The following is a 14,852-nucleotide window of genomic DNA, read 5'->3' as shown; positions in this document are numbered from 1 at the left end:
ATTTGATATGAACCTGACGAACATTTTTACGACACAAAGTCGTCATACTTCGCACATGTGCAGAAACTAATCAGGTAGTGAGGAGGAGGAGGAGGAGGAAAAAGAGGAAGAGGAGGGTCAGTGAAGAGAGAGAGAATCTCTGGCTTCACTGAATGCTGAAGCATCAGACTGTGACTGACCAACAAAGACTCACACACACACACACACACACACGCAGATACATAATGACTTTACATTAATATTTATAGATTTTGTCACAACGTCATTTTCATTTCATTGAAAAACCACAGCTGTGAATCACCATAGAATTGATGTCCTGAATTATCTTTTTTTTTTAATCAAATGCAGAAAAGACAAAGTAAAAAAGCACTTTTACAGTTATTAGAAACAAATATGTGAAATAAAATCAACTTTATGTTTTTAAAGTTCTTACTTCACTTAAATGTCTGATTATTTCTGATATAAAGACAGTTTTGCTTGTTTGAAATCAAAGTGTGATTTTATAAACAGCCTCGGTGACAAAGTCTTGAAACAAACTTATATCAATGTTTCCTGACGTTTTATTCTGAAACACAGATGAGCACATTCTCTGTATTTACTTGAAAAGCACAAACTCAGCAGAGTCTTTTCTGCTGAAGTGCTTTTAGGCAAAGCACGGACGCTGCTGACTGCAGTGAAACAACAGTGTTTGTCCTTCATCATAACAACACAAGGTGACTCATCATCATCCATATATAAAACCAATAAAAGAATCAATAACACGCTGTTTGTGTTCTGTTTCTGTCACGACATCACAAACAAACCTGGCGTCAGTTCTTCAAAACAAAAATAAAACCATGGCGTTTATAATGAAACATCACAGTTTTCTGTCTCACTGCTGCTGATGCTGCTGCTGCTGCTGCTGCTGCTGTTTCATTGTTTCAGAGTTAAATAAACATTAAAGCAGTGTTGTACAAATACTTTATTACTGTACTGAAGTATGTGTACTTGACTTTGTTATGTATATTATGATATTATATACTTTTACTCCACTACATTTCCTCTAACTACCTTGGTTGGTATTATGGTCTGTATTTATATCGAGCTTTTCTAGTTTTACAGTTTTCACACATTAATACTTTTACTTCTAAAAGTAGATTTTATATCAGAAAATGTAACATTACAAACGAATGTTGCTAATGTTACAAGACATTACTGACAAAGTGTTACTAAATAGTAGCAATGTTAAAATAAATGTCACAAATGTTAGAAAAACAAAAGGATTTTCTTCATTCACCATCAAACACTGTAAAACACGAGTGTCATAATATCAAATACAGTGTTTGTATTTGTGGGTGTGTGGGTGTGTCCTGACTGACCCCTCCCACCACTATCTTTATCTCCATGTGTCAATCACAGCTTCTCATTATGAGACGGGACACGCCCACCAGAGCCTCCCTCTCACATTTCACCATATTTAAAATAGTGTGATCATAAAAACAGCTCCTAAATCAACATTAGAACAGCGTGTGTGTGTGTGTGTGTGTGCGTGCGTGCGTGCGTGCGTGTGTGTGTGTGTGTGTGCGTGTTTCCCTCCATCTTCCTCTGCTGCTGCTGCTGCTGCTGCTGCTGATTGTACTGACCCTCAACCGCTGCATCATTTCATTCACTGTGAGGAACAGGAAAGTCCAGCCCACAGAGAAGAAGAGGACATGATACACACACTCTGTGTCTGTCTGTCTGTCTGTCTGTCTCTCTGTGTGTGAGACAGACACACACACACACACACACACACAGAGAGTCCAGGGCCCACAGGTGATGATGATGATGATAGTGTTAGTGTTATAGAGACAGACACTGTAGAGGACTCACTCACTCACTCACTCATTCATTCACTCCCTCACTCACCGTCAGTGCGGACTGTCTGACTGCGTTACTCGCCGTCTGTCTCATCTCCGCCGCGCTGCCTGGTTTCAGCAGGTTCTTGGTGAATCTGCGGGTCGACTCTGCTGCTGCTGATGATGATGATGATGAAGATGATGAAGATGAAGCTGCCGCCGCCGCCGCTGCTGCTGCTGCTGCTGTTGCCATCTCCACATGTGAGCGCACGATTCAGCCTGATCCTGTGTGTCTCTGTCTCTGCTGCCGCTGCATCCACGCCTGGTCCTGGTCCTGGTCCTAGTCCTGGTCCTGGTCCTCTGTCCGACCATGAGCCGCCGGCAGAGCCGTGTTTACGCACACATAAACACACACTCACTCACTCACTCACACACACACACACAGTGAGTGTGTAGAGCAGCAGCAGCAGGAGGAGGAAGATGAAGATGATGAAGATGATGATGATGATGCCTGCGCACATAGCGCAGCCACATACATCACTACAGCTGAATAATGAACTACATCCGCCTCTGACTTTCAGAATAAAGTACCGCTCACGCGCTACACTACTATAACTACTACTATTACTTCTACTACTGATTCTATGATTACTACCTCTATTACTATCATTTCTACTATTTCTACTACTACTACTTCCACTTATACTACGACCACCATTACTTCTACTACTACAACTACTATCTACTACAACTACTTATGTTATTACTACTACTTTTATTAACAATACCGTCATTTTCACTGTGATAACATATTTTAAATTTTATAACGTTATCTTTCTTGAACATAAAACACAGTTATTATGTGTTACATTGTTTCTTAGGCATTTTAACTTTTTGTTTTATGATGTCTCAGATGATGACGAGCCCTTGTGGAGGATTTTACGACCTTCACACACATTTCTGTTTTCATTATCCCTGAGTGTTTTCTCTGAATGATGAGGAGCCAGTTTAATAACTGTGTGTGAAACCTTATGTTGAATCTGGTTCACATCCTCGCAGCAGCATTTGTTATCATCTGTAAACATATTAGAGATGATTTACTGAGAGAAATGGAAACTATAGACTGTGATGCTTTTATTTTGAAACCATTTCTATCACATATCCTCTCTTGACCAGCTTAACGTTGGTCATTAATTGCTGCAAATTGATTATGAAGCCTCATTCAACATGTAGATTAAAACGTGTTTCATAAACATATTAAAATAGACTCAGCAGTGACGGGCGTGTAAACTCATATTAAGCTCAATAAAAATCATCTATTCAAGTTTATTTGATGATAATATTTCAGTTTCATCATGTAACGGAGAGAAAATGTCACATCATCAAAAGTCCTGTCACGAGCAGAAGATGGAGGAGAAATTACAGTAGAGAGACGCAGGACAACAGCGACACCTGCTGGTTCATTTGTTCTCTCTTCGTTTTTATTCTTCCTGCAGTGACGATACATTACTGCCCCCTTCTGGATCTGATCGTTCATTACTGACCTTCGTGTGTGTGTGTGTGTGTGTGTGTGTTTACGTATGATTGATTGATTTATTTTGTAAATTCATCTTTATATTTCACAAATATACACACGAGTGAAACATTGAAAATAATATTACAATATCATAATCATTATTGGCTGATTATTATTGATTATGTAATATGTATTTTACTTACTGTTGTTCTTTAAATGTGCTTTATGAATACATTTATAAAATGTATGTATATTCATATTTACTATAATAAATGTAAATGTATTGTGTGCACACTGAATCTAAAGTTATAACTGCTTATGCTTATATTTAACATTGAATTACATTCAATCATACACTTATATATCACAGCTGTAATATTAACGTCACATATTTTTCCTCATGTGTAAATAAACATGACGTAAACGTTATTTATAATCAAGCTAAATCTTCTTATTTCACAGTTTTCTTCATTATTCTACATTAATTTGTCTTTTGTTTTTGTTTTGTTGTTGTTTTTTGGCGCTTCTCTTGAACAGTGCATGTCATTATTAAGTCCGTGTGGATCACAAGCGCTGCGCTAGTTAGTTCCGCCTCTGCGACTACTTCAAGGGGGAACGAACGGCAGCGGCAGCTGGAAGTAAACTGCTAAAATAATCTCTTCACATGAATTCCACAGTCACGACGCTTTGAAACATGTCGCGTAACTCGTTCGAATAACAAAACGTCGTTTATTTGGTGCAAATTTTCATATTTTGATACGTTTTGAGGTTTTGCTATCTAAAATAAAATAAACTTCCGGTTCCGTGTCCCGCCTCCCAGTCACGTTAACCTTGTCCAGCCAATGAGATTCTAGGACCAAAAAAAGCGCGATTTCGAAGTTTAAATGGCTGTCGATCAAAGCCAATGGCGACAGAAGCGGAGACACCTACGGGAGATTTGTCTACGAGACTGCAGTTGAACACACAGGTGAGTGCAGATGAACCAGTTTCTGATCATAGATCGTTTTTGTGTTTGTTGAGACGTTTTACTCGCAGATCAGAGATCTTCTGTGAGAAAACCATGAGATGATTTCACCGTTTATAAAAACGAAAACCTGAAGGGCAAAGCTAGCAAAGAGCATCTATTGTGTCTTGTTTGGTGAGATGATTCACCCTGAGCGGATTTGAGATGCTGCACTTTAATTTGATATAGATGGATGTTGTATAGTTCTGTGTATGAATGAAAAAGTCAAAGTTCACTGAATAATCAGTTGAATCTAACATGTTTTTTGTTATCAATTTATTGTCAAGTTTTCTTGTAAACACTTTAAATGAGTGGAGTTTGAGTTTTCTTGTAAAAACTTTAAATGAATGGAGTTTTTGAGGCACCTGTCTTTTCAGTGGGTCTTCAGTATGTGTTTTCAGGACGGGTTTTCAGTGTGTTTTCAGGACGGGTTTTCGGTATGTTTTTTTTTCAGTGGGACACGTAGTTTTTTACTGAAAGTTTTCAGTGTCTCTTCAGTACGTGTTTTCAGTACATGTTTTTCAGTGGGACATTTTAGATTTTAACTGAAGGTTTTCAGTGTGTTTTCAGTACGTGTTTTCAGTGGGGTTTTTTTCAGTGGGACACGTAGATTTTAACTAAAGGTTTTCAGTGTGTCTTCAGTTTGTCTTCAGTATGTGTTTTCAGTACATGTTTTCAATGTGTATTCACTACGTGTCTTCAGTGTGTCTTCAGTACATGTTTTCAGTGTGTCTTCAGTTTGTCTAAAGTGTTTTTTCAGTACATGTTTTATGTGTTTTCAGTGTGTCTTCAGTAGGTTTTTTCAGTGTGTATTCACTACGTGTCTTCAGTGTGTATTCAGTACGTGTTTTCAGTGTGGCTTCAGTACGTGTTTTCAGTACATGTTTTTCAGTGGGACATTTTAGATTTTAACTGAAGGTTTTCAGTACGTGTTTTCATTGGGTTTTCAGCGTGTCTTCAGTTTGTCTTCAGTACGTGTTTTCAATGTGTATTCACTACGTGTCTTCAGTGTGTCTTCAGTACATGTTTTCAGTGTGTCTTCAGTTTGTCTAAAGTGTTTTTTCAGTATACGTTTTATGTGTTTTCAGTGTGTCTTCAGTAGGTTTTTTCAGTGTGTATTCACTACGTGTCTTCAGTGTGTATTCAGTACGTGTTTTCAGTGTGGCTTCAGTACATGTTTTTCAGTGGGACATTTTAGATTTTAACTGAAGGTTTTCAGTACGTGTTTTCATTGGGTTTTCAGCGTGTTTTCAGTTTGTCTTCAGTACGTGTTTTCAATGTGTATTCACTACGTGTCTTCAGTGTGTATTCAGTACGTGTTTTCAGTGTGTCTTCAGTACGTGTTTTCGGTACATGTTTTTCAGTGGGACATTTTAGATTTTAACTGAAGGTTTTCAGTACGTGTTTTCATTGGGTTTTCAGCGTGTCTTCAGTACGTGTTTTCAATGTGTATTCACTACGTGTCTTCAGTGTGTATTCAGTACGTGTTTTCAGTGTGTCTTCAGTACGTGTTTTCAGTACATGTTTTTCAGTGGGACGTTTTAGATTTTAACTGAAGGTTTTCAGTGTGTTTTCAGTACGTGTTTTCATTGGGTTTTCAGTATATGTTTTAAGTGTGTCTTCAGTACGTGTTTTCAGTGTGTCTTCAGTTTGTCTAAAGTGTTTTTTCAGTGCATGTTTTATGTGTATTCACTACGTGTCTTCAGTGTGTCTTCAGTACGTGTTTCCAGTGTGTCTTCATTTTGTCTTCAGTACGTGTTTTCAATGTGTATTCACTACGTGTCTTCAGTACGTGTTTTCAGTGTGTATTCACTACATGTCTTCAGTACGTGTTTTTAGTGTTTTCAGTACGTGTTTTCTGTGTGTTTTTTTTTCAGTGGGACACATAGATTTTAACTAAAGGTTTTCAGTGTGTCTTCAGTATGTGTTTTCAATGTGTATTCACTACGTGTCTTCAGTTTGTCTTCAGTGTGTCTTCAGTACGTGTTTTCAGTTTGTCTTCAGTTTGTCTAAAGTGTTTTTTCAGTACATGTTTTATGTGTTTTCAGTACGTGTTTTCAGTGTGTCTTCAGTTTGTCTTCAGTAGGTTTTTTCAGTGTGTATTCAGTACCTGTTTTCAGTGTGTATTCACTATATGTCTTCAGTTTGTTTTCAGTGTGTCTTCAGTTTGTTTTCAGTATGTGTTTTTCAGTGGGACATGTAGATTTTAACAGAAGGTTTTCAGTGCGTCTTCAGTACATGTTTTCAGTTTGTCTTCAGTATGTGTTTTCAGTACATGTTTTTCAGTGGGACACGTAGATTTTAACTGAAGGTTTTCAGTGTGTCTTCAGTATATGTCTTCAGTACATATTTTTCAGTAGGACACGTAGATTTTAACTGAAGCTCTGTTTAACTGTGATGCGTTCAAATTCTTTCTAGATTAATCAAGTTATTGTTTAGTTCATAAAATATCAGAAAATGTTGAAAAATGTTGATCAGTGTTTGTCAAACCGGGAAATTATGATGTTCAAATAATCAAAGGACCAATTAAAGTGAAAAACATTAACAGGTAAAGTCAAAATGGACACTTTAGTTGCCAACAACCAAGATAATGCAGATTATTCAAAATGAACAGGGTTTATTTTTATGTTTATCAGGAGTTCTCAAAGTTGCAGCTTTTTTCAGTGTCTGTTTTTTGTTGTTTATACATTAATTTGCATCATAATTGATTTTTATTATTTTCAACTACAGATCATTCTGTATAAAAAAACTTTGATTTTGATCTTGTGATTAAAATCAATCATCCTGTGTATTATCATTATTATTGTTATTATGAATACTGTAACAGCGACATCATGGTGGAATATTTTCATACAATTTTAATCTTGTTTCTTGAATTAATCTTATAGTGAAAACCTGTTTATTTGTCGTTTTAAAGACAGACTTCATGACCAGACTAAACGTTCATTGACCCTCAGGTCATTTGAGTGTGAAACCCCTGATTTAAACAACAATTATTCCATTATTTAATAACTTTCTTGATAATAAAAAAATCCATCCGTTACTGTGACTGTTTGTAATGTGCAAAAAGATAGAAAACAAATGTTTTATCAATGATTTCATTTATTAAAAACTAATCAACCTTATCTGTGTTGCGTCTGTCACCACAAGGTGGCAGCAGCTGCAAGTATTTACTTGTTGGACTTAATGTGTTTTTGTTACCTGGTTCTTTTATCTCTGTGAACTCTGCTTTACTTTCATTAGATGTAAAATATAAAAAACTAAAAGTAAAATTGTATATCTATTTTATATCTTTTATGTTTGACTGGGTTAAGGTTTCTCCATTAATCGAGAAAACAATTGACAGAAACTTGTAAAGACAATTGTCTGCCATTGAAATGATGAGGAAAGTTTTTATTTCTAAGAGAATTTAGACATTTTGAGGCTTCAACACTAATATAATTAAAGAAAATCAACATGTTATTGATTACTTCCTGATCAGTGAAGCTTGGTCTCATCAAGATTAAAATAAGTGCCTACTATTTTGATATTTTTATTATCAGTTTCAGTGTCAGTCATCATCTACCACTTTATCCTGCGCCGCATTTTTTAATCAGGACGATAATCAAAGTTGAATAGAAAATATTTGTTAGTTCCAGTTCTACTGTAAAAAAAAACCAGAGGTTAAAATGTCCTCTGTAGAGAAGAACCTGCTCCTGACTGAGACTGAAAAATAACAATTCCTTCATTGAGTTTATACTTAATAATTCATCTTTAATTTTACACATGGTACCTTTACAAATTAGTTTAAATGAGTGCTTATAATTTATGTAATGTGTCATGTGTTGGACGCCTCAGATGTGATATAATGTGTCCCATGTTGGACGCCTCAGATGTGATATAATGTGTCCCGTGTTAGACGCCTCAGATGTGATATAATGTGTCATGTGTTGGACTCCTCAGATGCGATATAATGTGTCTCATGTTGGACGCCTCAGATTTGATATAATGTGTCCCGTGTTGGACGCCTAAGATGTGATATGTGTCCCGCGTTGGACGCCTCGGATGTGATACAATGTGTCCTGCGTTGGACGCCTCGAATGTGATATAATGTGTCCCGCGTTGGACGCCTTACATGTGATATAATGTGTCCCGCATTGGACGCCTCAGATGTGATATGTGTCCCGTGTTGGATGCCTCAGATGTGATGTGTGTCCCGTGTTGGACGCCTCAGATGTGATGTGTCCCATGTTGGACGCCTCAGATGTGATGTGTCCCGTGTTGGATGCCTCAGATGTGATGTGTGTCCCGTGTTGGACGCCTCAGATGTGATGTGTCCCATGTTGGACGCCTCAGATGTGATATGTGTCCTGTTTTTAGACATTTATCAGACGTTTATAATCTAAAGTATTATTGAGTTTTTGTTTCAGTGTTCAAACAGCAGAGAGAAGCTTCACTGCTTTTGTCAAAGATTTACAGCTTAATGAGCTGCAGTGAGACGAGACATCGTCCATCACCAGCTCTGTCCTCAACCTTCACTGCAACTCATGTCCATTCACTGTCCACACACAGGACAGAGACACACATGACGGAGACACATTATTTTCAGTTTCCCTTTTTTACTTTTCTTTTTATTCTTCTAGTCTTTATTCTTTAGTGTCTGTGTGTGTCTCTCTGTGTGTGTCTGTGTGTCTGTGTGTGTGTGTGTGTGTCTGTGGTCTCCTCTGAGGTCTGGATGTGGATCGTGGTGTGAGCAGCTCCTCCAGAGAAGAATGTGAACATTAACCCAGGTCTCTTACTGTCGTCGTCATAAATCATTCACCAGCGTCAGAACATCAGCATGACAACTCACTCTGTCAGGATTCATTCATTCATTCATTCATTCAAGAAAAAAGAAAAACAGCAGCTCATTTAAATACAGTGAATTTTAAAAGTCAATTTACAAGATTTAGTATTTTTTATTAACAAATACATTTGTGTTTAACTGTGTTTGTTACACATCAGTGTTTTACAAACACATTATTTAAAAGATAAATCACATAAATCATTTAAGTTCATTACATGTGAAAACTTTACACTTTTAATGTCAATGATTGTGACGCCTGTAGCAACACTAATATTATAACAACCAATAATGTAATAAAGGTTTTGAGCCGATAACGTAATAAGTTATTGGCCAAACATTTAAAAGAATCCTTTGAAAATGTAATAATTGCACCCAATAATGTTATTGACTGCATTTCTTTGAAATAAAATATGTTTTTAGCAGTTTTTGTGAGGTTTGCTCATCAAAAATAGATAAAGTGGATGATAAAATCATATTCATTCATCAATGATACATTTATTTGATGTTTGTACATATGAATTCTCACAGGTCAGTGAGTGCAGATCAGTCAGATAACGACATGACAGATGCTGGTATTTAACTCTAATATAACAAAATATATATATATATATATACAGTGTGTATATATATATATATATATATATATATAATATAATATGTAACCAGTCATTTTCCACAAGACGTAAAATTAGCACAACATTTAAATCCTTTTCTCTTTTCTGATCATTGGACTCGACACAAACATAAAGATACACTTTTATTGTCATTATAAACTTGGAAAGTGCCAAATCATGTAAAACACAAACACCTGTTACAATCATAAACACAGTGATCATTTAAAACCAGGCAGGTCGTAAACTGTAAATATAGAATAGGAAAATATATTAATGATAAAATGATCTGCATAAATAATAAATAAACACATTATTCTAAAGAATGGTGATTTGTGAGTTTCTGACTCTGCAGCAGAAAGGGTTTAGAGTCAGGGAATTAAACATAAATACAAATGTTTCAGTACATTCTGTGGACGTTTGTCTCTTTTTGTTTATTTTCATTTTAAAATGTGTACATTAAATGTGTAGATATGCTGTATATACATGTTAACTTTTATACTTTTTAAAAACTTCTTGATATACTCAAGTAGTGCTATTTCTATTTACCTTCTGTTTGTCTTACTTTATTGTCTACACAGTTTTTCACGTTCTGCATTTGTCACTTGTTGACCTCTGTAACAAGTGAATTTTACCCAGTGTGGGATCAATAACGACTCATTTCTCCATTAATCCATTTGTTTGGTTCATAAAATGTGTAAAAAAAATATTGATCAGTGTTTGTTAATCACAAAATGATTCAGTTTGAATGATTTCTTTGTTGCTGCTCCACACAGTTACAGTGTACGCTGATGACACTATTATATTATACACTTATCTGTAGATTATTTTTTATGTTAATTGATGAAACTCAAACTTTCACCGATTACACAAACTCAAACTGATGAATGGATTATCAAAACAGTCGCAGATTAATATACTAATTGATTAGTAAATGATTATTCATTGTAGCTCTTACGTGTCCGTGTGTCCCTGTAGGTGGCGCTGCAGGTACTGCACGTGTGTGATGACGATGACAACAACAACAACAGAAGCCTCCTTGATGCGAGCGGTTGATGGAAGACTCCGTCACAGCAGCTCCATACATGTGTATGTAGCTCCACAGAAAAGGTCGGTGTAAACCCAGGTCGCAGTGACCATTTAGCCCTCCTGACCTTTGACCCCTGCTGGGTAGTCCTATCCATTGAGCCTTTGGGCCTCAGCTGGAGTCGATGTCGTGTCCTTTCTTCTGTGGCTGCTAAACACACGGCCACATTCAGGACACACTGAGGACACAGCTTCCATCTTCTGTGTCTCTGGTCCCCGTGGGTCGCTCCCTCGTCACGTTGTCCTCGTGTCCCTGGTCCCCGTGTTGTCCTCGTGTCTCTGGTCCCCGTGTGTCACTCCCTCGTCACGTTGTCCTCGTGTCTCTGGTCCCTGTGTTGTCCTCTACATTAACATTAAAAGATATAAAAAAGACTAAAAGACACCAGTGTTAAAAGCCAAAGAGTAAAAGTGAGTTTTAAGAGGAGATTTGTCTCATACCACAGTTTAGGTGCCAGTGCTGCTTTTTTGCCTTGTTTTCGAGGAGAAGCTGATCTGCAGACCTCGTGCCTTAGAGGGAGGATCCAACTCTCAGAGGTCTGAGACATAATGTGGTGCCGAACCATTCAAGACTACAAACAACCAGAAACATTTTAAAATGAATCCTAAAACCGACAGAAGCCAGTGGAGAGTGATGTGGTCATGTTTACGTCGAGATGCTGAATTTTGGACTAACTGTGAACACGGGGAGGACCTGTGGTTGACAGCAGCGTACAGCAGATTACAGCGGTCCAGACCAATAAAAGCATGAATCACACATTAAAAGCTTTTGAAATCAAACCAGTTCTATACTGTTTTGATTTCAGATAAAATCGTAGCTGATAAAAAACTGGACTTCACGACAGAATGTATCCGTTTATGGAGTTTTAAATCAGTGTCCATGTTAAAACCAAGGTTTTTGCAAAAGGTTGCCATGGACCCAGACTGTGATGCAGATTTGAGTTTCATCGCCACATAAACACATTTACAAAAATCTGTCTGGACTTTTATTGTGGTAATGTTTCACTGAATGACGAGTGACTGTGAGTGAAATCAAAATAAAGTTTTTCAATAAGAAATCATAAATTCATTCAAAAGAGAACACGTTTGTTATCAATATAGAGCGTTTTTTTTTTTTTAAAGTTGACGTATCATTGTGAATGTTTTGTGCTGAGTCGACGATCGCCTGAGTTTTTAGAAGAATCCTCTCACTGATGACCCGCTCTCTTCTAACGGGTAAAACTGTAAATGAAAGTAAAATATCTCTGTCAGTGTGTGTGTTCAGGATCAGTAACTCCACCATCAGACTGAATTTAAAAGAGTAAAGTGAAACTGTAAAATGACACTGAACTTTTTCGCCAAATATTCTTATATTGATTTAAAATGTTCTTGTTTTAAGCTTTAAATATTTAAAACTAGCTTCTCAGACTGTAATGCTCCTTTAAACGACTAAATTCACTGTCACAGTTTGCTGTTTGTGCAAATTCTCAGCTCTAAATATTTAAACTTCCTAAATTTTCTTTAGATTTTGTCCAGTTTTGTTAGTTTTTGGTCTGTTTTTACAGTTTTTTAAGGAACATTACAATCTGAAAGTATTACAGAGCAAAATTTGCTTATGAAAATGGAAAGTTTATTTTTCTTAAAACAAGAAAATTTAAATCTAGGAATATTTGGCTTTTGTATCTGGTACAGCTGTTTTTATAACAAAGGCTGACGAGAAAAAAGCCAAATAGTCCTATTTATTTAAATAGTTTAAAGAAAAATAATCTGCTAATGTTTAGAGTTAGGGTTAATATTTCTTATATAACGGGATTTCTTAAGTTATGATAAGTTCAACTTTGTTTAGGGAACATTACAGTCTGCAGATTTACAGCCAAGCAAAATTTAGCTTATTATTTTACTCAAAACAAGAACATTTAAATCAGTGTCTGATTGATAGTGAGGCTGTTTTTGTTAAGCAGTAAAAAACAGACTTTTATATAATGAAAATCAGATTATCATAGACATGTAAAAGCAATGTAATGTAAAAACAATGAAGAAGATCCTGATTTAACTCGCGTCACAAAAGCACAACAATCACATTTATTGTCTCTAATTTGTCGGCAAATATAAACTGTGATTTGTGTGGAATAAAATCCTCTGACTTCTTTCATGGAGTCAGTTTGTATTGAAGCCTCGGTTCACAGTGTGAGGTGAAATGAGCTGTTTAGTGAGTTTAGTGTTGAGTTCCAGTCTCTCACAGATGTTAATGAGTCCGCCTGTGTTTCACTTTCTTTCAGACAAAAGAGTCAAAGAGCGGCGTCAGATCTTTGGAGGCTTCCTGCGTCTGAAAATCAAAGGCCTCATTCAAAACCAAATAGAGCAACATCAGTGGATTACAAGGCCGCTCTCAGCGGGGCGCCGTGGCGGAGGTCAGAGGTCAACACGGGGAGAGAAAACGGCAGAGTCAGGTGACCACAGAAAAAAACACTCACTGAATGAAAAAAGTCTTGTTTTTATTCTTATTTACCTTCCCGTAATCTGTAGTCTATGTTTCCACCGACCTCAAAGTTCAGTAAATAATCTGAACAGCCTGAAGCAGAGCCAGGAAAGACAACTCGCCCTACCACTGATCCACCATGGCTCAATCCAGAAAATGACTTAAGTCATTTATTGATAAATGTCATAAACTTTAAGACTTTTACTTAAGTGATTTAACAGACTTAAACAGCTGCTAAATGTGTTCCACCAATCAGTATTCTTCAGCACACAAGCCCCGCCCCTCTACAGTAGTCCAGATTAGGTTCTTGTTTCAGTGAAAGTTTGGAGTCAAGGGAAAGTTTTTGCTTTTGGTAATTTCAGTGGAATACGACAAGGTTTTTCAGAATCCTGCAGTTGAAAAAGAGCATGTAAACGTGTCCTTAGTCAGACTAACAGACCTGGATCATGTGATTCATAGTCTGATTACTCCTGCACTTAGTCAGACTAACAGACCTGGATCATGTGATTCATAGTCTGATTACTCCTGCACTTAGTCAGACTAACAGACCTGGATCATGTGTTTCATAGTCTGATTACTCCTGCACTTAGTCAGACTAACAGACCTGGATAATGTGATTCATAGTCTGATTACTCCTGCACTTAGTCAGACTAACAGACCTGGATTATGTGATTCATAGTCCGATTACTCCTGCACTTAGTCAGACTAACAGACCTGGATCATGTGATTCATAGTCTGATTAGCTTTTCATATTCAGTAACACAGTGAATGTTTTCCCTCTGTTTATTATTTTATTCATTCTTATTTTATTGTTTTGTTGTAGATTTTATTCCTGCTTTTTTTATTATGTGTGTTTTTATTCTTTCTTTTTATTTGAATCACTTTGAGTAGCTTGCAGGTCTTTTAAAATACTGTATACATAAATAAACATTTATTTACATTCAAGAGGCGGGAAAAAAACCTAGTTTTAGTTATTCAAATAAACATTTAAATTGATTACCAAAATAGTTGCAGATTAATTTAGTCACTGATTAATAATGTATGTTGATAAAGTTGGAACACACACACACACAACAGTGCAGGGCAGCAGTGCTAACCACTTCACCACCGGGTGAACGTCTTCATGTTAACTGAATATATATATAAGTTATATCAAATAAAATAAAAGTGTCGTCACACAAAAATAAAACCACAACATTCTTTCATTTTTGGGAAAAAAGGAAACTTTTACTTGAAATATCAACATTTTCTCAGAAAGTATAAATAATGATTTAGGATTGATTTCAATTTTATACAAAAATAATACATTAGGAGGAAAAAAATCACGTCCTGACACAAACATGTGAGTGTGTGTGTGTGTGTGTGTGAGTGAGTGAGTGAGTGAACGGCCTCTGATCAGACGGCAACAGTCACAACCAGCATCATAACAACAACAACAACAACAACAACAATAATAATAATAATAATAATAATGACCTAATGAAGAAGAGGAGACTGGATCTGCCAGTGATGATGATGATGGTGATGAAGAAGATGTGT

At 36.5% G+C, this 14,852-nt stretch overlaps 1 protein-coding gene and 1 long non-coding RNA gene across 10 annotated transcripts in view; one reads left to right on the top strand and one right to left on the bottom strand.

The window, feature by feature from the left end:
- The window catches only part of dock10 (dedicator of cytokinesis 10), a 68,060-nt gene extending 65,739 nt beyond the window's left edge, over positions 1-2,321 (bottom strand). For 6 of the 8 annotated variants that reach the window (XM_058633500.1, XM_058633503.1, XM_058633504.1 and 3 more), the window contains exon 1: positions 1,888-2,320. In XM_058633500.1, the coding sequence (XP_058489483.1) occupies positions 1,888-2,070 (183 nt within the window). In that variant the 5' untranslated portion in view covers positions 2,071-2,320. Of the gene's footprint in view, positions 1-1,887 lie in introns of all 8 variants that reach the window. The other 2 variants (XM_058633508.1, XM_058633509.1) reach the window with 2 other exon arrangements.
- A 1,626-nt stretch (positions 2,322-3,947) lies between these two features.
- Positions 3,948-13,439, top strand: LOC131463024 (uncharacterized). Of its 2 annotated transcripts, none has more exons than XR_009240932.1 (3): positions 3,948-4,300; positions 10,751-10,882; positions 13,114-13,439. It is a non-coding gene; the product is annotated as an uncharacterized LOC131463024 (long non-coding RNA). The 2 variants fall into 2 exon arrangements; XR_009240933.1 differs by lacking the exon at positions 13,114-13,439 and adding an exon at positions 11,302-11,858.
- The last annotated feature ends 1,413 nt before the right edge of the window (positions 13,440-14,852 follow it).

Source organism: Solea solea, chromosome 7 (assembly GCF_958295425.1).
Source record: "Solea solea chromosome 7, fSolSol10.1, whole genome shotgun sequence".
Lineage (NCBI taxonomy): Eukaryota > Metazoa > Chordata > Actinopteri > Pleuronectiformes > Soleidae > Solea > Solea solea.
The sequence above is the reverse complement of the archived record's forward strand: the minus strand, read 5'-3'. Positions and strand labels throughout refer to the sequence as shown.